Source organism: Protopterus annectens, chromosome 10.part0 (genome assembly GCF_019279795.1).
Source record: "Protopterus annectens isolate FY-2018-M chromosome 10.part0, PAN1.0, whole genome shotgun sequence".
Lineage (NCBI taxonomy): Eukaryota > Metazoa > Chordata > Ceratodontiformes > Protopteridae > Protopterus > Protopterus annectens.
Window position 1 is genome coordinate 204,350,649 of NC_056744.1, and position 21,903 is coordinate 204,372,551.

The 21,903-nt window shown below is 37.6% G+C and overlaps 1 protein-coding gene across 1 annotated transcript in view; it reads left to right on the forward strand.

The window, feature by feature from the left end:
• Positions 1-21,903, forward strand: part of LOC122814124 (cholesterol transporter ABCA5-like) — a 951,316-nt gene that overhangs the window by 665,531 nt on the left and 263,882 nt on the right. The window contains exon 7 of the mRNA XM_044086739.1: positions 19,328-19,472. Coding sequence (XP_043942674.1) covers positions 19,328-19,472 — 145 coding nt within the window. The remainder of the gene's footprint in view (positions 1-19,327; positions 19,473-21,903) is intronic.

The following is a 21,903-nucleotide window of genomic DNA, read 5'->3' on the forward strand; positions in this document are numbered from 1 at the left end:
AAGTTAGACTTGAATTAGGTTAGGGAAGAATTCTGCTTCATCTGGTTAAGAAGCCTGTTCCTGTTCCAGAGAAGGCATAGTGTGTGAGTCATATACCTGTCTCCCCAACATGTACTATTTATGTTGCAAGCAAGGATTAAGGCCCTAGATTAGGAGAGTTCTGATTTTATTTCTTTTTGTGGATATATAGAAGGTCCATCAGAACAGGACCCAGTGATGACTTGCATGCCAGGCATAGATCACCCCTCAGCAATTTGTAAGAGATAGAGTACAGGTACAGGGCTTCAAGGTGATCCATTTGGGACATGTTGTTTATGCCCTGTACTGTTTTCATGAGGGACCTGTGTGGATGTTCCAGGTTTTGCATATGCCTGGTCAGGTACTGAAGACAGTGATACAGTTAATGACTGATCTGCTGAGGGCTGAATACAGTGATATGATCACTTCCTTGGACCTAGGTGCCATACCCTTGCTTATAAATTGGGCTACATAGAATAATTTCCTTGCTGCCATAAAGATATGATGGTCAAAGGCCAGGTTACTGTCCACGTACATCACCAAATCCCTGACTACTCATAATACTCATAGGAGTGTGTTGTCAATGCAGTAGTTTACAGGAGTATCCAATTTTACAAAGGATACCATTATATATTTGTTGACATTGACTTTTAGTCCTTGACTATGGCAGCAGTTCTGAAGCTCTGACATGAGATGGGATCCTTCCTGGGGCTGTGTCATTTTGCATCGCATTTTATAATACTGGAGAATTAAGATACTACTAAAAGAAGTGCTACTGTGAAATTCTTGTCCTATGACTGGACTTGCAATCTGGGGGTCTTAACTGGAGCTGTGATAGTTTGCCTTGTACTTTACATCAATGAATTATTAACATAGAGAAAGAGGACAGCCAGTCTGTCATGATAACTAAGATTTAGCAGTCTACTGATCTTAGCTAGGAATCCCCAAGGTTTCTCAAGATGAGTGATATGTTTAGACAAGTACATGCCAAGAGGGGCATTATAGTCAATAATGGGACTGGCAAGATATGAACCGTGGAATTAAGACCTGTTTGTATCTAAAGCAGATGTCTTCAGAAATTAGATATGCCAAACAGAACACATGTCAGACTACTGCTGAGGAATGATTCTTAGAAGATAAGGCATTATCAACAAAAATGCCTAGAGGCCTTACAAGAGCATCTAATTGGAGGGGTATATCACCCATAAAATATATGTGAACATGTTTTGCTTATTAAAATTAACTATTCTACTTTTTCCACATTTAGCTTAAGACTGTTGTCTTTGCATCAGTTATTAATGTGGTCTTAACCATTCTGAAGCAATTGTGAGTGACTGATGATCAAATAGCAGCCAGGTTACAGTCATCTACAAAGTAAACATCCATAGACATGGAGTGGTCTGAAGGTTTAAGAAATAGATGACAAAGATGAGATGGCCCAGCACTGAGCCTTGTACTATACCACTGCTTGAGAATAGTACATGACATATTAACCACATGGGTCTGTCTGATAGATGAATAAAGATACCAGCCCAGGAACCACAAAAAAGCAAATGAATCCCTTATTTATTAAAAACACAATGAGCTTCCAAGCTTTCACCAAATGCTTTTCAAGCTGTATCACACAGAAATAAGACCTAAGGTCTTATATACTGTCCATTCAATCAGTTTACATTTAATTGAATATTTACAGCAGTTTTAAATAAATTACAATAAAGGCAATATATGTATAATATATATATATATATATATATATATATATATATATATATATATATATATATGTGTATATATATATATATATATATATATATATATATATATATATATATTCACACTAGTCACACTGTTTACAGTACTTAGTTCAGGACTTCTGTCAGCTCTTAACTTGTTTATCCATTTGCATTCCGAATGCTTAATCTTAGATATCATATAATCTCCTGTTAAACTAAAATAATTTTTTTAAGTGCCATAAACTTAAAGAAATTTGTCTTCTCTGTTTCAATTATATGCTTATAAAGTTCATTATTGTGAGGTTTCCTTTTTATTTCTGACAAATGGTCACAAATTCATTATTTTATCTTCTTGTTTGTTTTGCCAACATGGAAGGCCAGATACGTGTTATAAACAGAAATATAAATTAAATTCATAGTGTTACAGTCTAATTATGAATTATTCTTACATTCACATTTAGTAACTAGATGTACAAATGCATTGCCTTTAAATGCTTTTACAAAAAATACAATTTTACAAGGGAACATACCCTTTGTTTGACTAAATCTTACAAAATTGGTTATACCTTGCTCTTTATAGCACAATTTCTGCTTTACATTTACTCGATCTGTGTGAATATATATTTTTCTTAGTGTCCTTAGTATAAACCCTTGTAAGTGCATCATGTACCTTTTCTAATCTAGCATCTAAGAAATTCATAATAATTAATATAAATGATTTCTTAAAATGCAAAACACTATACTTTCTATTAAATATATTAAGAACTTGTTGAGGCTTAAAGGTGTATGCACAACAACAGTGACGGGATCCAGCCATTTGCCACTAGATTGGGCTATAATACCTTGAATCAGCCTTACACTCACACAGTCTTCCAGTGTCAAGCATTTACTTTTTAATTTGGTAATGTTTTGCTTCTAGGTTGACCCCACAGTAATTTGGCTCCCTCCATATTGACTGAATTTGCTAGTTTACTCCTAGGACCCTATTAAAATTAGCCTGAAAATTGGTGTAAAAATAAAAAAAAATAATAAAACAAATTAAAGTACAGCCAAAAACATTGCTTACATATAATCATACAGACCAAAAACCCAAGGTAACTCTTGGAGTCAGTGTTCATAGGTTCATAGGTTCATAGGTAGGTACTAGGCTATCTGCCCTCGGGCATTTATAAGCTTAGCCAGAATGTGTTGGCTTTCGCCTCACTTTTATACTAGATTCCTGAGCCTCTGTCCAGCAGGGCCAAAGAAGTGATCCCGGGAGTAAATTTACGATTTCCCATCCACTCATCAAGATTTCTCTTGAAGAGGGTCAGCGAGGGGACTAGGATTCTAATCCAGAGTGAGGGAAGCTTTTGGGATATGGATCTATCCCTCCAGCATGTCCTATTTATTGTTGAGTTAAGGTTTAAATCCCTGGAGCGTGTATCTCTAATGGATTGGGTTTTCTTGAGGTGGAGCATATCCAACAATTCCGGGTTAGACATGGCCTTGTACATCAGGCAGAGATCGCCTCTGAGTAGGCAGTAAGCAACTGAGTAGAGCTGGAATTTCTTTAGTCGAGCTGCATAGGGCATCTGTTTGAGGCCCATGATCCTCTTGATGAGGTATTTTTGAGGTCTCTCCAGCTGTTGCAGGTGTCGGGTAAGGTACATCCAAATGGGGCATTGTACTCAATTATGGGCCTGATGAGCGATGACTAGAGGGGGCACAATGGCCTCTCTTGATCTAGATGTGAACCCTTTTGTGATTAGGTGAGCTATATAGAAGGTTTTTCTAACCACTTTGGCAATGTGATTGTCAAAGGAAAGGTTACTATCTACTTGGGTCCCCAGATCCCTAATTATTTCTTCCGTACTTAGTGGATTACCTCCTATGTGGGAGTTTGTGGGCACTTTGTTTTTCCCAGAGGGGATGACTATGCACTTTTTGGGCATTTAGCTTGAGGCCATCGTTCCGACACCAGGTATCCATCTCCGTGAGGCCCTTCTGGAAGATGCTTGTGTCAGCTGGTGAGTCGATTACGACTCCCTGTTTGCAATCATCTGAGAACTTGGTAAGCCATAGTCCTCCTGTGTTAGCCTGTACCTCAGAGAAGTATATACCGAACAAGAGGGGTCCTAGGACTGAGCCCTGTGGGACGCCAGTTGTAACCGGTTTAGAGTCAGACATGGCACCCACGACTCGGACTATGTGAGTTCCACCGCTGAGCCAGTTTGCAACCCATCTTGTGATATATGGGTTAATATTTAAGCTGGCAAGCTTATTTATGATGCCAGAGTGGGGTATTGTGTCAAAGGCCTTTGCAAGGTCAAGGTAGGCTGTGTAGACTACCTTTCCCTCATCTATGGCTTTGGTTACTATTTCGAGGAAGTCAACTAGGTTTAAGAGGCAAGATCTGCCTTTAACAAAGCCGAAGTGGGTAGGGTCCAATGTTTGGAGGTTCCCAATGTCTTTGTTTATGAAATCCATGATGATGCGCTCCATAGCCTTGCAGACCAGGCTAGTCAGGCTTATAGGGCGATAGTTCCCGGGATCCGTTGTGGCACCACCTTTGTGGAGCGGGATCACTGTTGGTGTACGCCATTCTTTGGGTACATAACCTGTGGTAAGGCTGAGTTGGAACAGTGAATTTATGTGAGGGTTTAGTTCATTTTGGAGCTCGTGTAAGACGCAGCCCGGGATACCATCCAGTCCCATTGATGCTGTATTTTTTTATCTTGGAGAGAGCTACTTTCACCTGTGTGTCTGTGATGTCTGGGGGACTGCATTCTTCTGGTATAGACACTGGCTCTTTTGGGGGAGAAGGGGGGGTAAAGTTTGCACTGAACCTGTCCGCTAGGATGTTGGCAATATCAGTGGGTTCAGTGTATTTTGCACAGCTTGTTCCGCTCCCCTCCCTGCACCCAAATTTCACCCACCCCCACTAGTGCTAAATTTAAACTAGACTTTGCCACTCCCTTGCCACTCCCCTCTTGCTAAGTACCAATCAGCAGCTCACACATCATTGATTAACCCTCCCACCTTAACCCATTTCCTTCTCTCCCATTCTTCCGCACCCTGTTAACACAGTCAGCCATCAAAATTTGGCCCGCCCACCTAACAAAATGCAAACAAGCAAAAAAATACTAATTACCCAAATGCCTATACTGTTTCTATTTTACCATCTCACTGCCTACGAACAAACAGTTGACCATGGCATTCACTACTCAAATGGTCAAACAGACACCCATGACTTCACACATAACAACAAACACTTTACCTTCCCCAGCACACCGAATGTACCACCCTCTATAAAATACCACCCATATACAGCCACAAAGCATAATCCTGAAGACAAAGACTGTATAAAACTTATAAACAGACTCCTAAAGCTCAGAATATCCTGTCACTATAACCTTATAACACATGGAGACATTCATCCCAACCCTGGCCCACCCACACCCAATAACCTCCACCCCCCTACCACAACCCCCACAGTCAAGCTACCCATGTATACTCCCACTAGTTCCCTCCTAGCATTTCCCCTAAATATTAGAAGTAGTAACAATACGATTCCCAACCTACACACCCTCCTAGAAACCCAGTCCCCAGACATTATGTGTCATATAGAAACCTGGCTAAACCCAGTACTACTGACAAGGAGATACTACGTCCAGGATACAATATTCACCGGTTAGACCATGCTACAAGGAAAGGAGGTGGGATAGCAGTCCTTTACAAAAATACTCTAACCATTAATAGAGACACCATTCAACCCCCCCCCCCCATTCAATAACGCAGAACTCCTCATAACCAAGCTACAGATTAACCAAAACAAGCACTTGAACATTGTCTGTGCATACATTCTGCCAGGCAACAACCTAAATACCCTAGACGATATCCTTTACTGGTTATCCTCTACCTATCCCCAAGAAACCATAGTTCTTGGTGACTTTAACACCGACAGGCACCTCTGCTCCTCTGACCCCCCCCAACCATATAAACTTATCTGGTTTTAAACAGACCATAACCTCTCCTACTAGGATAAACAAACCAACCAACAGGGAAAGTATCCTACACTGGATCCTAGTTAATAACCAACTCCAACTGTACATAGCTGGTACTCTCCCTGATGACCTCAGCAACCCTTGTCTAACCTATATCATAAAACATAAGGCAGGAAACCCTCACCAGCCCAAACATAAAACAGTTAGAAACAGGAAAAAACTTTGACGCTGCTATATTCCAAAATGAATTAAAAGCAGCTGACTGGTCAAAACTAAAAAAATCTAACATTAGAGGAGGCCATAGATCACTTTAACACTAAATTCCTAAGTATCCTTGATTCCCATGCCCCAGCAAATACAGCACCATGTCTCACAAAAGATATCAAAGCTAAACTCTAAACTAGAAACAGAGCCTGGGCCAGCTGGAGAACAACTAAAGCCCCACTTGACCATCTAAAATATCGTCAACTCAAGAATGATACAAAAAATCTATTTTACTGGATAAAAAAATCTTCTACCAAAATCTCCTACAAAAACACCATAGCAACCCTCAAAAGTTCTGGGCAGGCTTAAATCAACTACTTTGTCCAGGTCATTCCATCACCCCAACCCCGGCTAACTACACCCATAGTTCACCAGAGACCATAGCTAGTGCCTTTAATAACTTTTTATTGAAACAATCCAATGCCTAGCAAATCAACTAATCCCCTCTAACTTAAACCACACACCTAATCTACCCAATAATCACCCCAAATTTAGCTTCCAACCAATATCCACTAGTTTTATCAAAACATAAAAAAACTAAAACCTACAACCTTCACTGCTGACCTCCTCCTTGCAGAGTACCTACAAATAGCTGCAGATGCCATTTCATATCCCATATCTATCCTCATCAACAGAACCTTATCCAAAAACGCTATCCCCTCCCTCTGGAAAATATTTCATGTCATCCCACTCCATAAAGGTGGTAGCTCCTCAGACATACCCAACTATAAACCCATTGCCATTCTTTCCCCACTAGCCAAAATAATGGAGAAATGTGTACACAAGCAACTAATGCAATACCTTACACAGAATGACTCACTGTCCAACTCCCAGCATGGTTTCAGGCCATACCACAGCACCATCTCAGCCCTCCTTTCCTTTACTACTGCTATAAACCAAAACAGGAATGACAATAGGCTAACCTCTGCCCTCTTTCTTGACCTATCAAAAGCCTTTGACATGGTCAGCCATGAACTTATCATTCTTTCACTAAAATCTATTTCCCTCAACAAGCCCACTATCCAGTGGTTCCAGTCCTACCTGACTGGTAGACAACAGGCGGTACTATGGCAGGGCAAACTCTCCAGCCAGCTACCACTCACACTTGGTGTCCATCAAGGCTCCATACTTGGTCTGCTACTCTTCTCTATTTTTATCAACAACCTTCACACTGCTATCCCTAAAGCTACCTGCATTCAATATGTAGATGATTCCACTCTGATCTGCTCAGCCACCTCCCCATCTGAACTGCAAACCTTAACCCAAAATACATTTAACACTATCGAGAACTGGCTCACCAACCAATGCCTACTTCTGAACCCCAATAAAACTAAACTTCTACTCTTCTCCCCCACTAGTATATCTACCACACTTTCATTGTCTGTCACATCTAACAATGGTACCACTATTTCCCCAGATCATCACACCAAACTGCTAGGGGTTATCATAGACAATAATCTCAAATTTGACCTACAGGTCAACAAAACCATACAGACCATCAAGAAGAAACTTGGATCACTGTATAGAAACAAGACATTTTTAACCACACTGGCTAGGAATGCAATCACCCAATCACACCTACTCTCTACTCTTTTATATGTCTCGCCTGTACTCTCAAACCTCAACAAATCCAAACTAGGTAAGCTGTCCCATAACTACAATCATATTGCCAGATTCACCACTGGCTCCACCTATAGAACCCACCACTGCCAAAACCTTAAACAACTAGAGTGGCTAGAACTGTCCAGCTTAATTCAGTTCAATCAACTCTTAACAGCGCACAAAATTTTGTACCACCCTGAAGATACCCCCTCACTTAAAAATATTATTAAGCTATATAGCAACCTGAGATCCCTATGGTCATTCGATAAACTACTGGTCCAAACCCACAAAGCTAATAACTCTGCTGGTGAATCCCTGTTTGCCAACTTCGTTGGCAAAACCTGGAATTCATTGCCAAACTATATAACCCTACAATCCTCCAAAAGTCTCTTAAAAAAAAAACCTCAAATGGTATCTCAAAGTGAATTGGCTATGCCCATGTACCAACCCTGATTAAGTTATAAACTGAAAGCACATTCTGTAATTATAACTACGTCACCAAGCTCTGCTTCCAATCTGATGTCTCTTACTTTTAATCGTGTCTTTCCATGAGAATGAGTCCCTACTAGGAAACACTACTAAGCCATTGTATATAATCACTTGTTTTTATAATTGTTTGCTAACTTCTGTGTAATCTATGTAAGTTTGTCTATGTGGAGCTTTTCTCCCCCGGGCCTCAGCTGGAAATGGACATGTCTCCAGTCAGACTATTCCGATAAACAAATGTAAAATAAATAAATAAACTTAACTAAAGCTGATTTACTACTACCCTGAAATATAAATACATCTTCCACAAATATTTTATAAAAAAGCATGTGGGTTAGAAAGGGGTTTGTATCTGAATAAGCATATTTCTTTTCTCATAGTGCCATAAACATATTGTCATAGGTGTTCCCTACCAATGTACTCATTGCTACACCTTATTTTTGTAGGCAGAACCTTTTCTCAAATAAAAATACATTATTTACAAGTACTATATGTAGAAGTTCACAAATTGCTTGTGTCTTGTTGTTAGTATGTTTAGCATATATGTGTATATATATATATATATATATATATATATATATATATATATATATATATATATAGTCTATCATATTTAATACCAACGTCATTAGGTATGACTGTGAACAATGAGTCTACATCCAATACAAAAAATGCATGTTCTGCTTGTCCATTCACTTGATACCATTCGTATAGCTGTTGTAAAAAAATCATTAGGCGACTTTGTGAATGGCTCCAAAACTCTTTCAATGTATTCTCTAAATAATATATTGGTTCAGTTAGCCATCCTCGTGCTGAAACAGTTGGTCTTATTGGTGGATTTGTGTTATCATTATGTATTTTTGGGAGACCATAGTACATTGGTATAACAGGATGTACTACATGAAAGTATTTTAAAAGATCTAAGCAGTTATTCAAATGCATAATTTATATGTCATTATTCATTTCCGTAATTGTATTATTTAGATCACCATGAATAATGTTCCATACTCTGTATATAAGATGATTTATCCATTATAACTATCCACCCCCTTTGTCGGTTGGTTTTATCACAATTTTCTGATTAGACATAAGGGAGGTTAAAGCTTGTTGCTCATCTTTGTTCAAATTGTAATACTTCCTCTTAAAGTCATTATTGAAAAAAGCTCATACAATTCATTCTCACAAGCTTGGACAGTATTACTGCTGGGAATAAAAGTACTAGGTTTATGGAATTTCTGAATAGCTTCTATCATTTGATGGAATATTAATTTTAAGTTGTCTTGTAAACAGTCTCAGCACTGTTAGAGATATCACCACTGGTTCCTGGTATAAAAATTAGACCTTTATTCAGCAAAGAAAATTGTGCTGCAGTCAATCAATATTCAGATAAATTCACTACTATATTATTCCTTGAAATTACCTCATTTACTTTCTGGATCTGCTGCAAGTCACTGGTCCCTGGTTTTCTCAACCTTGTCTCCTGCCTGTTTCTCCTCATTTGCTTATGTTTTATTTCTGTATCTGTAAATATGCAGAAAATCCAGAGGGTTTACTGCCGATACAACATGAGCTTCCACAAGTCTGTTAATTAGAATTTAATACTGTGGCAGCATCTATAGTACCTTCACCTCCATTTTCTTTAACTTGTGGTAAAGGTACATCACTTCAATCCGTACATGGCCAAGAAAAATATATACCTTCTCTTAAAGTCAAATGAAGGTTGAGAAGACTTATTCCATAGTGAAAAAAAGGAGAACTTTATCAGGGGTACTGGGGACCCTAGCAAGTTGGCTAGGTATTCAAACAAGGGAGTTAGTGTCTAAAATGTTAAGGATACCCTTGTCATCTTGACCATAGGCAATGTAATCAGACAATTTATTGATGTGTAGTAAGGTGTTCGGTTTTATAGGGATTTCAACTATAGTGTTCAAATAGTTATCATGATCTGAAGCTGACAGAGAGAGAGAGTGTAATATAACTAGCTATGAAGTGGTAATTTCTCTTGTCTCTTGTAATTTGGACATCTAGAAGTTCAAATATGATGTCCTAAGTAATCTGCTGTGAGGTGATGATATCCTTGGCAGGCAGCGATACTCTCCATCAACTGCCAATAGGTTGGAAATATGACAGGCATTAAGCACAAGAAAGGAAGGAGTGCTTTCATTGCTTTGAAACTACATCTTTGCAACTATACAGATATAAATGTATTCAAATTGCTGAAGAGCCTGATGTTAATGTGTTATTTGTTTAGGTTCTTAGCACTGAGTAGAGACAACTTAATGTATTTCAAGTTAGAACTCACTACATTGGAATGTCCAGCAAATAGACTCTGCGTAAAAAGGCACTATGGGGGCAGAAAAGGCTTTAGACAGAACTTGAAAACCTAGGTAAGTGAGGTGCAGACCATTCCAGGTAAAACAGGAAGACTTGCCATCTATCTTGTCCTAAATTGAGACATATTGGATTCCCCTTAGATTGACACCAGCTACATAACCAATTATTCAGGAAACATTATCTTATTTTTGAACCTCAGCATTATTCTAGGTTATAGAAAAATACCACTCCAGGTGAGTGTCTTTTCTGGTTTAGACAAAGGCATAACAGACTCAATCATATCCTTCTGCATGTCTCTCTGAGTAGGGTACCTAAGATCATTCATCCCCATGTGGACCACTATCATGTCAGAATTATATTTGTTTGAATGAAGAGATCTAAGAGCCCTTGTTACATCGTAGATCCTGACTCAGCTGTCACCCTATTCTTATGTATCCTGGTCAGGATGGTATCTGTTTTCATGACAGTAGAGTCAATTATTACTGAAACATTACTGTAGATGGATGCAGTCACAATGGGACTTAAGGGCTTGAAGTCTGCACTGTTGTGATTGTTAGAAGTAAGTCACTTTAGCTATAGGCCTGCAAGATGAAGCTGGTTGTGTTTCTATATGATGTAATGGCTGAAGTTTCTTAGTTCTTAACCTGGGAGGCTTAAGTAATGCTGTTAATAACTCAGCTTAAGTTGGTTTAGTGGTGATGGTCTGTGCAATTTGTGCCATGCATTATCCTTTCCATGTGATGTGAGATGATAGCCCCCATTCAGTAAAAACATTCACATACTGAAACATTGTAAGGCAGCAAAAGAGAGTTTTCAGTAAGCATGCGGCAGTTGTTACACTGCCTCAAAACACCAAATGCTATTGGGCTGGCAACAGTAGGGGCAAAAACTGACTGAAGTTCTATAATAGTCAAGGTGGAAAAAGGGATATAAGAAAACAGGATAATTTAATAACTTACTCTTGGTAGAAGACAGCGATAATTGATGGGATTTGAAAAAAAAGTGATAATATGGGATTTGGCTAAAGGATAAAAGAAAATGGGGTATATTCACAAGTGCAAAAAAGAAATGTAAAAGTCACAAAAATATGTAGGAACAATACGTCAATCAGTAACAAGCAGCAACAATAAGTCAGACAGGCTAATGGAATGTTTTAAGGAATAGTTTCTTATATTTTATAACCAGACTTTGGAATCTGTCAAAGAATATGTCAGGATTCCAGGAGTCATGGTTTCTACAATTTTCACGATTCCTTTGGCCAGACTTTGCATGAGAAACATTCAATCATTCATCAAATCATTTTGGACCTAACACCAGAATACCCTACCTTTTAAAATTCCAGTGCTGGGATTTGTAAAAAGGGAGTTTCTGGTAGGTGAATCAGTTGGCTTTCAATGCAGCTCTCCCATTTTCCCTTCCAGCCCCCACCCAGTCTGTAACCACAGATGCCTCAGGCTTTGGCTCTGGAGCTGTATCTAAGGCTACAGAATAAGCAGGACAAATTAAAGTATGTAAATGGTAAAGAAATGATGACTGTAATAAATATTGTCAAATATCTGAACCATTAATGGATTCCAGACCCTTTTCTAGTAATCACAGACTACACCACAGTGATGTGGTACATCAATAAATGGGGGGGGGCATCCCCTTTGCAGACTAGCAGTGGCAGCCTGGGAACTAGTAAATCAAATCAAGCTGACCCTGCAGGCTACATACATTCTGTTGGAACAGAACATTAGAGTAGATAAACTGAGCAGAACCAGGACAGACCTCTACAAATGGAGGTTGCATCCATGGGACTTTCAGGAATTGAGCCAACTGTGTGGAATACCTCAGGGAGATCTGTTTGCCTCCATTCACAACAAAAAGTTAAAGATTTTCTACTCCATGACTCCTTGCCCAAAGGCATGGAAAACAGATGTCTTTATATTCTCATAGGCAGTGATGTCCTGCATGCCTTTTCACCATTTCCTTTGATAACGAGGGTTCTTATAAAGATTCATAAGGAACCTCCAAGGATGATACTGGTAACACTCTTTCGGCCCAGGCAATAGTTTTTCTCCTTTCTTCTCAAAATTGGCCAAGGGATATTACCACAAGATTCCTTAGAGGATGGACTTGCTCACACAGGGCAGGCATTGTATTGTTTATTATACACCAACCTTCAGTTTCTTCAGCTCCCTGCCTGGATGAGCAAATTTTAATTCCTTTTAGATACCTTCTTTCTGAGGACATGCAGCAGATATTAAAGGATGCTAAGAAACCTACTAGTAGAAAATCACATTTGGCTAAGTGCAAAAGATTTTCTTGGTGATGCCAAAGCAAGAAACAGGATCCCTTTAAGGCCTTTCTACCCTAATGTTTACTAAATGGCTGCTCTCAAAAGAGGTAGTCTGATCTCTTTCTGTGCATTTCCCTTTCCCAGCATCATGTTTCACAAAGTACTTTATGGAAGTACAAATCTTAGTAAAATGTGTTGACAGTTACTGTCATGGTAACACAACAGTTCTCAGGAAGCGAGATTAGAAGGTGAGCACATGCTTTATTAAGTTTTATCTCGAGCAAGTCCTGGGTTTTCTTTCCTTAACAAGTCCCTTGTCTAGGCTAATTTTGCACTAATAATTATCATGTGCTGTGTAATTCCTCTTCTCCACTTCTGGTAAGACACTAGTTCCAGCTTGGTACCCAGTTATTGCCAATGCGTAGGGATCACCACTAGTCAGGAGCATCCTTCCTGTATTTCTTATTAGTTTTTTTATGGGTTATTTGTTCAAATGTGGACCAGTGCTGAGTCCCTTATTCATGGCTGCATGGAATGTAACAGCTGGATTCTTGCAGGGCAGACAATGACATAGTGAAACCTTTTTATCATCCTTGTTCTTGCAATTGCTTGATAAGTTAACCGTGGGATCCATTATGATGAGATTATATATGTGCCACCTTTTCCATCTAACTGACTTCTTCCAGCATTTTTGTTGGCTTAAGCTTTATGTTCAGACTAGCATGGGGATTGTATGGTATCTATAGCATTGTTATAAAGGTAACTTTCATATTAATTCCAGAAAAGTGTAGAAGAGAGAAGCAATTATTAATAAACTGTATCATTCTCCATGGTCATTAATTTGGTGACCTTTTTTATTTTTTCAAACCACTTTATCTACACAACAGTAATTAAAAACGTGGAACTACTGCATCTGAAAACTGGTCTATATATTATTAACAAACAGAATGTATAGAATCATAGGATTATACATCCATAGGAATTATAAGACAAGGTAGTCCAGAAAGCATTTTTGCCATGCTAGTGTCCAGTTTAACCTAGGATGAAGCTGCAGATGCCTATCAAGTCAGCAAGGGTGGATTTGAAGGATGCCAGGGTATCAGTTTACTTAACACAGAGGGGAAATTTATTCCAGATGTGTGATGAATGTTGGGTAATAAATCTGGCCCTCCAAGTTTTGTTTATATGTTGTAAGTCCTTAGATTCCTAAAGGCGTGGAAAGCCAGGCATACATTTCCATATAAGAGCCTGTAAGAGACTGAGTAGAGTTCTTCCCTAACCCAAGCATTACTTGGACCAGTGGATGGGGAATCAGAAACTTATTTACCTAGTGCCTCAGCATCCAATGTTTTCTAGGGGTACCAATCTGAAGTAATAGTCAAGCAACATCTTATATCCACTACATCTTGTTATTAATTGATATTTAAAGATACATACACCCACATTTCAGATGAAAATCTCTCCTTTCATGTCAAATATTGCCAGAAAATTTAATTGTTTAAACCTAATATTTTCATGGTTTTATGTTTCAAAATCGTTAGTGCTCCAAAACATTCAGTGCACTACAGGGTCTCCACCTTTGCAAGAACACTAAAACTAAAATCAGGCATGAAATTCCAAGAGACTTACTGTCACTGTAAGTGACCACTTCCAATGAGAGCAGGCTGAGAGCGGGTGCTTTGGAATCTGGCTCCCATAGCAAACCAGTTTATATATAGGCCTACCATCAAAGTAAGTAATTTACACTGAGAACAAGTCTTTTGGAATCAGGGCAGAATTACACTGAGAACAACTGTTTTGGAATTTGGCCACAGTTGTTTTACTGTTGTGGCATTCCATTGCATGAGTGGATACAGAGCTAATAGTATTATTGTTTTTGATGTTAGATAAATGTTCCTGTTTTCTCACTTTCACTTGTCTCTTTGTTTATACAATATGCTATTTCTTGTTAGGCATACAATTACAACTGATAACACAAACTGCTTTGGCAGAACACAAGAAAACAATTCCTTCAAAGAATGTCCTTTTCTTATTAATAATTAACCATTGACAAAACAATGCATGCTTATATACATTGCAATTGCCTCATTTAAACACCCCTGTTGAATTTGTTTTAGGCCTATTCACATATACTTGGTATGATAACAACTCACCCAAATTTAGACCTCTACTGTAAGATAAAATAGGACATTTCTATAATATCTCTTTGAAGTGTCACACAAAAGTATGTGCCATTACTTTTGATTATACTTACAGATGCTGAAGTGAAAGTTGTATATTTTGTTACACAGTACAATTTTTTACACATTACAATTTTTTGTGCATAAATCATTCTTCATTATAGTCTCTACACCACACACTCTAGGTTCTTTATTTATGTTAACAGCTCCCCCAAACACTTTATTCTTACTACCCTCAATTAAATCTTTAGAATAATCCCTTGATAGTAAACACAATCTTGTATCATCCATCAACATATTTAAAGTATTTAAAGCCATAACACCTGTCATGTTGTTTTTCAATCTTATAAACTCTCCCAACGGTAATGAACAAATTAAGTGTGGTAAATGAACTAGCAGAATGCAAACATATATGCACTGAAGTAACTTTCCTAAACAACTGAGACATAACTTTGAAGGGAGTAGGTGGAGAGAGTATAATGGCCCAAAAGTTCACTTCCTCATCCATGACTGAATAATAAAAATGTATGCCCCAGCCATTAGTAATCACCCTGTCAACAAAATCAGCTACTTGTTTTTATCACCTTTACAAACAAATAACAAATCATTATGTATCTAACATATTCTACTACAAAATCATCAAAAATAGAATAGCCAGCCGTAAATTCCCAGTCAAAATTAGCCATAAGAGTATTTATATAAGCTGGTGCAAAGGAGGGCACCCATAACAGTGCCTTTCTTCTGTATGAACCATTTACCATGAAATTTAAATACATTGCAAAATTGCAACAAAGACAAACTGCACAATGCAAATAGAGCTTCCTCTAAATAATGTGAATTGGCTTTAATCACCTCAATATATTGTATGGATGTATATAAATTTAATACATCCAAACTCAGCCAAAATTACCTATCAAGCAATTGAATCTGTTTAAATCTAGACACTACTTCTGAAGTATTATTGATAAATTATTCTGTTTGTACCGCAAACATTTTCAAAATACTATCCAACAAAACTCACTCTTTCAAAATAACCTACAATATAGGAAATTATAGGACAACTTTGGTGGTTTCAAATTGATTTATGAATCTTAGTTATTTAAAAAATAAAAAGGATAGATGGGATACTTCACATATAGATCATTGAAATCTATATCATATAGAAATCCTAACTATAATCCTCTTTTCAAGAATGAACACAATCCCTGATTGTATTTGTCATCTTCACTAACTCATAATTACTTGAAACATTTAATACGGTATTACATATACTAACTTAATATGTTCTGTTCATCACTACCCCATTACTTTAACTTAATAATCACCTATAAACCTGTAAAGTCAGGGCTTCAAACCTGTCCTGGTATTACAAGGTCTGTTGGCCAGTAATCTTTTTCTTTGTTAGGAGCTTCTGGGGCCTTTCAAGTTGCTTAATGTGTCTAGCTCGATAAATGCCAAAGGGGTCACTGTACAACTGGCTTAATGAAAGAAGAAAGCAGAAGAATGATAATGTCCTCTGATCTAAATGGTATGCCTTAAGTAATTGGTTGTACTAAGTAGAAGGCTTTCTAAACACTGATGCTACATGGTGGTTGAAAGCAAGGACATTGTTAACCCAGGTGCCAAGATCCCTGACTACTTTGTCAGTATGGAGTTGGGTATTGCCCATGCTATATACTGAGGGGCAAATTTATTTTTCAAATAGGGAGATACTACACTTTTTTATATTTAATTTTTAGACTATTTTCTATTTACCGGTGGTTGGTGTAGGTCAGCTGCTGCTGTAATTAATTTGTCTCAGAAAGTTGTTTGACAATAACACTCATCTTACAGTTCTCAGCAAAATTATTGTACTATAGATTTTAGTTTATAGTTTGAAGTCACCAAAGTATATTTAAAAAGTAGGATGTCCCATGACTGAGCTCTGAGGTACACCACTGGTTAACCTTTTACATTCTGAGGAGATGTCTGCAACTTTAAAAATGTGGGTACTGTCCTTTGGACAATTAGCTATCTAACTTAGCAAGGAAGGATCAAAATTTAGAGCTCTTAAGTCATTTACAATAATGCTATACATAGCTATAGTATCAGATGCATTGGCCAGATCCAGGCAAGCTGTATGAACAGAATAACCACTAACTATTGCCTGTCTCTGTGACCTTCTTAAAGAAGTTTACTAAATTTAGTACAAGTGATCTACCCTTTGCAAAACTAAACTTCTCGGGGTCAGGCTGAATGACGTTTTAAATATCAGCTATGATACAGTCCTTAGCCTTGCAGATTAGTCTAGTCAGGCTAGAGGGCTTGTAATTTCTAGGGTCCTTGTGGAGGGACATTACAACAACAGGTCTCCATGTTTCTGGGGTGAATTATTTGGCTTAGCTTAGGTTAAACAAGTTCAATAGGGGTTGTATCCAGCCCTTTTTGGTGCTATTTATTAGTATCCACTTAAATTATCTGGCCCATGGCAGAATTACTTTTGGCTTTAGGCAGCACAGTTAGGATGTGTTCTTTATGTTCTTAGTGGATGTGATAGATTTTAGCTTTTGTGAAGCTTCTATAACTGTTTCCATGGTGAAATTGACACCCTCTACCTGCTAACATAGTAGTTAAATGTCTTGGTTCAGACTGATTGGGGCCATTATGCATCAGTTCAATACACTTCTGGGTGCTATGTCTTAATTTTATGATGTAACTAAGGAAGAATTTATAGCTATTCTTGGCTTCGAATGTCATTTTTAGTTTGTGTCTAGTTTTTGACTTCTTGATTTTATGCTTTAATCCTTTGCTAGTCTTTTTAACACAGTTTTTGATATGTAACAATCTGGAATTATAATAATGATTTTAGAATTTTTTTTCATAGGTTCATAGGTAGGTACTAGACTATCGGCCCTAGGGCTTATACAAGCCTAGCCAAAAAGATGCCCTGGCTTTCACCACCCAAGAAAATTGTTTTCCTGTGCCCCTGTCGAGCAGATCCACACAGGTGATCCCCAGGGTGAATTTCCTATTTCCCATCCAATCATCAAGATTTTTCTTGAAGAATGTTAATGAGGAGCTTTGTTTGATGTAGATAGGTAGTTTGTTCCAGAGTATGGGAAGTCTCTGGGACAGGAATCTATCCCTCCAGCATGTTCTGTTTATTGTGGTGACAAGGTTTAGGTCCCTAGAGCCTGTAGCTCAGAGGAATTGGGATTTCTTTAAGTGGAGCATGTCCAACAGCTCTGGGTTTGACATAGCTTTGTATGTTAGCAGAAATCGCCTCTGAGTAGGCAATATGCGATGAAGTAAAGCTGGAGTTTTTTTAAACGGTCTGCGTAGGGCATCTTTTTGAGGCTAGTAATCCTATTTGCGAGGTATTTCTACAGCCTTTCCAGTTGTTGTAGATGTCTTGTGAGGTACATACCAAAAGGGGCTTTTCTCTTGCTATAAAGCTTATTCACACTTTTTTCCCCATTATATTTATTTCTTGTAGAGACAGCAATACATCTATATATAACTCTGTTGCTATCACCTGAGGCTGCATTGGAACTGGTGATATTGCAAGTACATTTTGAGAGTTCATCTTAGAATTTGGGTAGGTCTGCACATTTGAAATCCTTAAATTCAGTGAATAACACCAACTACTGTATGTAGTCAAATGGTGAAGCCAATTATCTTTTCTTTGTATTTAAGCATCTTTCTGAATTAAGGTGGGATTCCACTCAGAGCCAGGGTCTTGCTTGCATTTGAAATATTGAACAGTTAGATCCGGCATGTCTCTCTGCATAAGTCGCATGGATGAGTGCTTCAAGTCAAGTACACCTATATGGGCTGCCACAAGATTGTAATCATATTTCCATGGTATGCAGGACTACTGAACTCTCATAACATAACAAAGCCTTGTGCTGGAGAGGCAACTAACTACAGCTATTTCCTTATCCAGCCTTGTACATATAGAGTCACTGTACCTGACAACAGAGTCACCTATTACTAGAATATTTCTAGTTGTTGTTGTGGAATTAGTAGTAGTAGGTGATCTACGTACTATAGTCTGGTGACTCTTTATTATGTGTAAAGAGGATTTGTGGATTTTTGCAGAGGCTCTGTCTTTCTTGTTCTCTGACGCTTTAGACATTTTGACTTCCGCAGTAAATGCTAATTTGATACATTCACAGTCCATTATAATATAAGACAATGATGTCACCTGCTTAAATAAATTTTAGCAGCATTTGTTCTAATAAATATGACTTTTGCAATATAATTATACAATTTTTCTTACATATAATTTGAGCAGTATAGAAACTTGATTGTTATGGGTCTAAGTTTAAGTTTTATTATGAATTTGATTGTGATTTTACTATTTTGATATTTTAATGATATTAACTGGATGATTAAGAGACAGAAATCTAAGTAATAATGATGATTTCTACCACTAATGCATATGTTTCTGAACTGTCTTAGGTTATCGTGGGGCATACTGTATGGTGGATTTATGTTTATTATGTCTGTTTTGATATCGGTATTTATGACGGTCTTTGCTACGTCAGCACCAAACAGGATGTGGTTTCCACTATTTCTAATGTTTTTTCTGCATGGCTTGTCTCAGGTAAGTGATTTTATTTATAATAAATAAATAAATAGTAAAAATATATTTTCTTTGCTGTAATCTTGTATATATCTTGCCTAGTAGGTCTAATTGCTGTTGGGGATATTTCTTATTTTTCTCATTTGCAGTGCAAGATATTACACATGTCTCTCATCTGACCCACATATTCCAATTTTCCATTTTCTTACATTTATTGTTATTTTAGGGGAGCACTTGTATTTTATACTCATGTTGAATTTTGCATTTTCATATTACTTTTTACATGAACAGCATCATAAAACTTCATATTTATTTTGTGAGCAGACCTCACTATGTAGGACTGGTTGGTTGTTTAAGGTTACTGTATTTAACTTACAGTTTTGGACTTTCTAAGTAAAACAATATTATGTTATATTATATTTTTATTTTTATGATAGGATCTCATCATGCAGAGATATAAGATTTTCTAAGGTAGTCATTTTACTTCTATTATGGTTCCTTATTGTTATTTATTTATCTCAAATCATCCTTTCCCGCCCTTCACCTCACCAAACTACTATCCTTAATGGAAACAAAATGAAATTCTTCTTAAATTGTCTTCTGCTCACCCTCACTATACTAACAAACCTCACAACATGCCACCATACCTCATCTACACTAAATAGCAGTTACCACAGCACAAACATATACACCATAACACACACACACACACACACACACACACACACACACACACACACACACACACACACACATCTTTCCGCATTAGTGCTACACTTTTCAAAGACAGCCAGATGCTACACATACATAAATTCCAATTAACAACAACAAATACCACTAAATTATCAGGTGTATACTACATAAAAATAACATATAAAATAAAACACATATTACTACTTGCTGAACAACTGCTCACATTAGGAGACATACACCCCAACCCAGGACCCAACAATACCTTACTCCCACCTAGACATAAATCAGACCTACTTATCATTAACATCAATATACGAAGCATAACAAACTCCCTGATCTGCATGCATTTATAAAGCATTACTCCCCATATATAGTCACAATTACAGAAACCTGGTTAAAACCCAATATACAAAATGAGGAAATTCTCCCACCAGGCTATAACATACTAAGGCATGATAGAGCAAGTAGAAAGGGAGGAGGTGTAGCCATATTATTTAAAAACACTCTCAACATAAAACTCGTCAATAACTCAATTCCTTCATTTCAAAATGCCGAAACCTTAATCTCAACTCTTCTCATTAATGATACCAAAAAAATTAACATCATCTGTTGCTATATCCCACCACGCAATAAGTGCTCCACCATAGAAGAAATCTTACAATGGACCTCAGATAAGCTTGCAGAGGAATCAGTTCTATTAGGTTATCTAAATACAGGCTGATTAGCCTGCAACTCCAATATCCCTACAAACCATATAAACCTCTATGGCTTTGCACAGCTCATTCAAGAACCAACTAGAATAAATAAAAAATCCAATAAGCAATCAATCCTAGACTGGACACTAGTTAACTGCTCTAAAGAAAAATATTTCTCCGATGTCTTTCAGACAGCCTAAGTGACCACCTTCCCACATTCCTACAGTGAAGGCACACAAATCCCTCAAACCCTATAATCTTTAGACAAGTTAGAGATGAAAGTAATCCGAACAGGGAGAATCTCAACCATATCCTAAAACATTGTAAATGGGACCCACTACTAACATTAAACTTAGACCAAGCAGTTGAATACTTTAATAACACTTTCATCAATGTTCTCAACTCAATAGCACCCATTAGAAGAATCAAAGTAAAAACAAACTATGCACCATGGCTAAGCAGGGACACAAAAGCCCTTCTAAAAGCCAGGGATAAAGCATGGAAAACATGGAAAAGAGAAAAGACTAACTCATCCAAACAAAACTACCAAAAACTAAGAAACCAAGCAAAAAAACAAACATTACTCAATAAACAAAACTACTTCCTTCATGTTCAAAATAAACACAATAAAAACCCCTCAAAATTCTGGCATGCCATCAACTCACTACTTAAACCAGGCAAAACATCCACACCAACTCCAACCACTAACAACAACACTGCAGATATTGCTTCCCAATTTAACCACCACTTCACAAAAAACATCTTATCCCTCTCTACACAACTCTCCAATAACAACCCACCCCAAACCAACCCCCAAAAATACCCCAATCCTTACCCTCTCACCTGTCCCTACCGCAACAATCAAAAAACTGCTATTAAAACTTAAACCTACCACCCTTGCTGCAGACAACCTACCAGCCAACTTCTTAAAAATAGCAGCTGATTCACTATTTTACCCTGTTTCCATCCTTATAAATCGATCCATTTAAGAATCCTACATCCCACAGTTATGGAAAGTATCATACATTCTCCCCCTTCATAAAGGTGGAAACTCTTAAGATTTT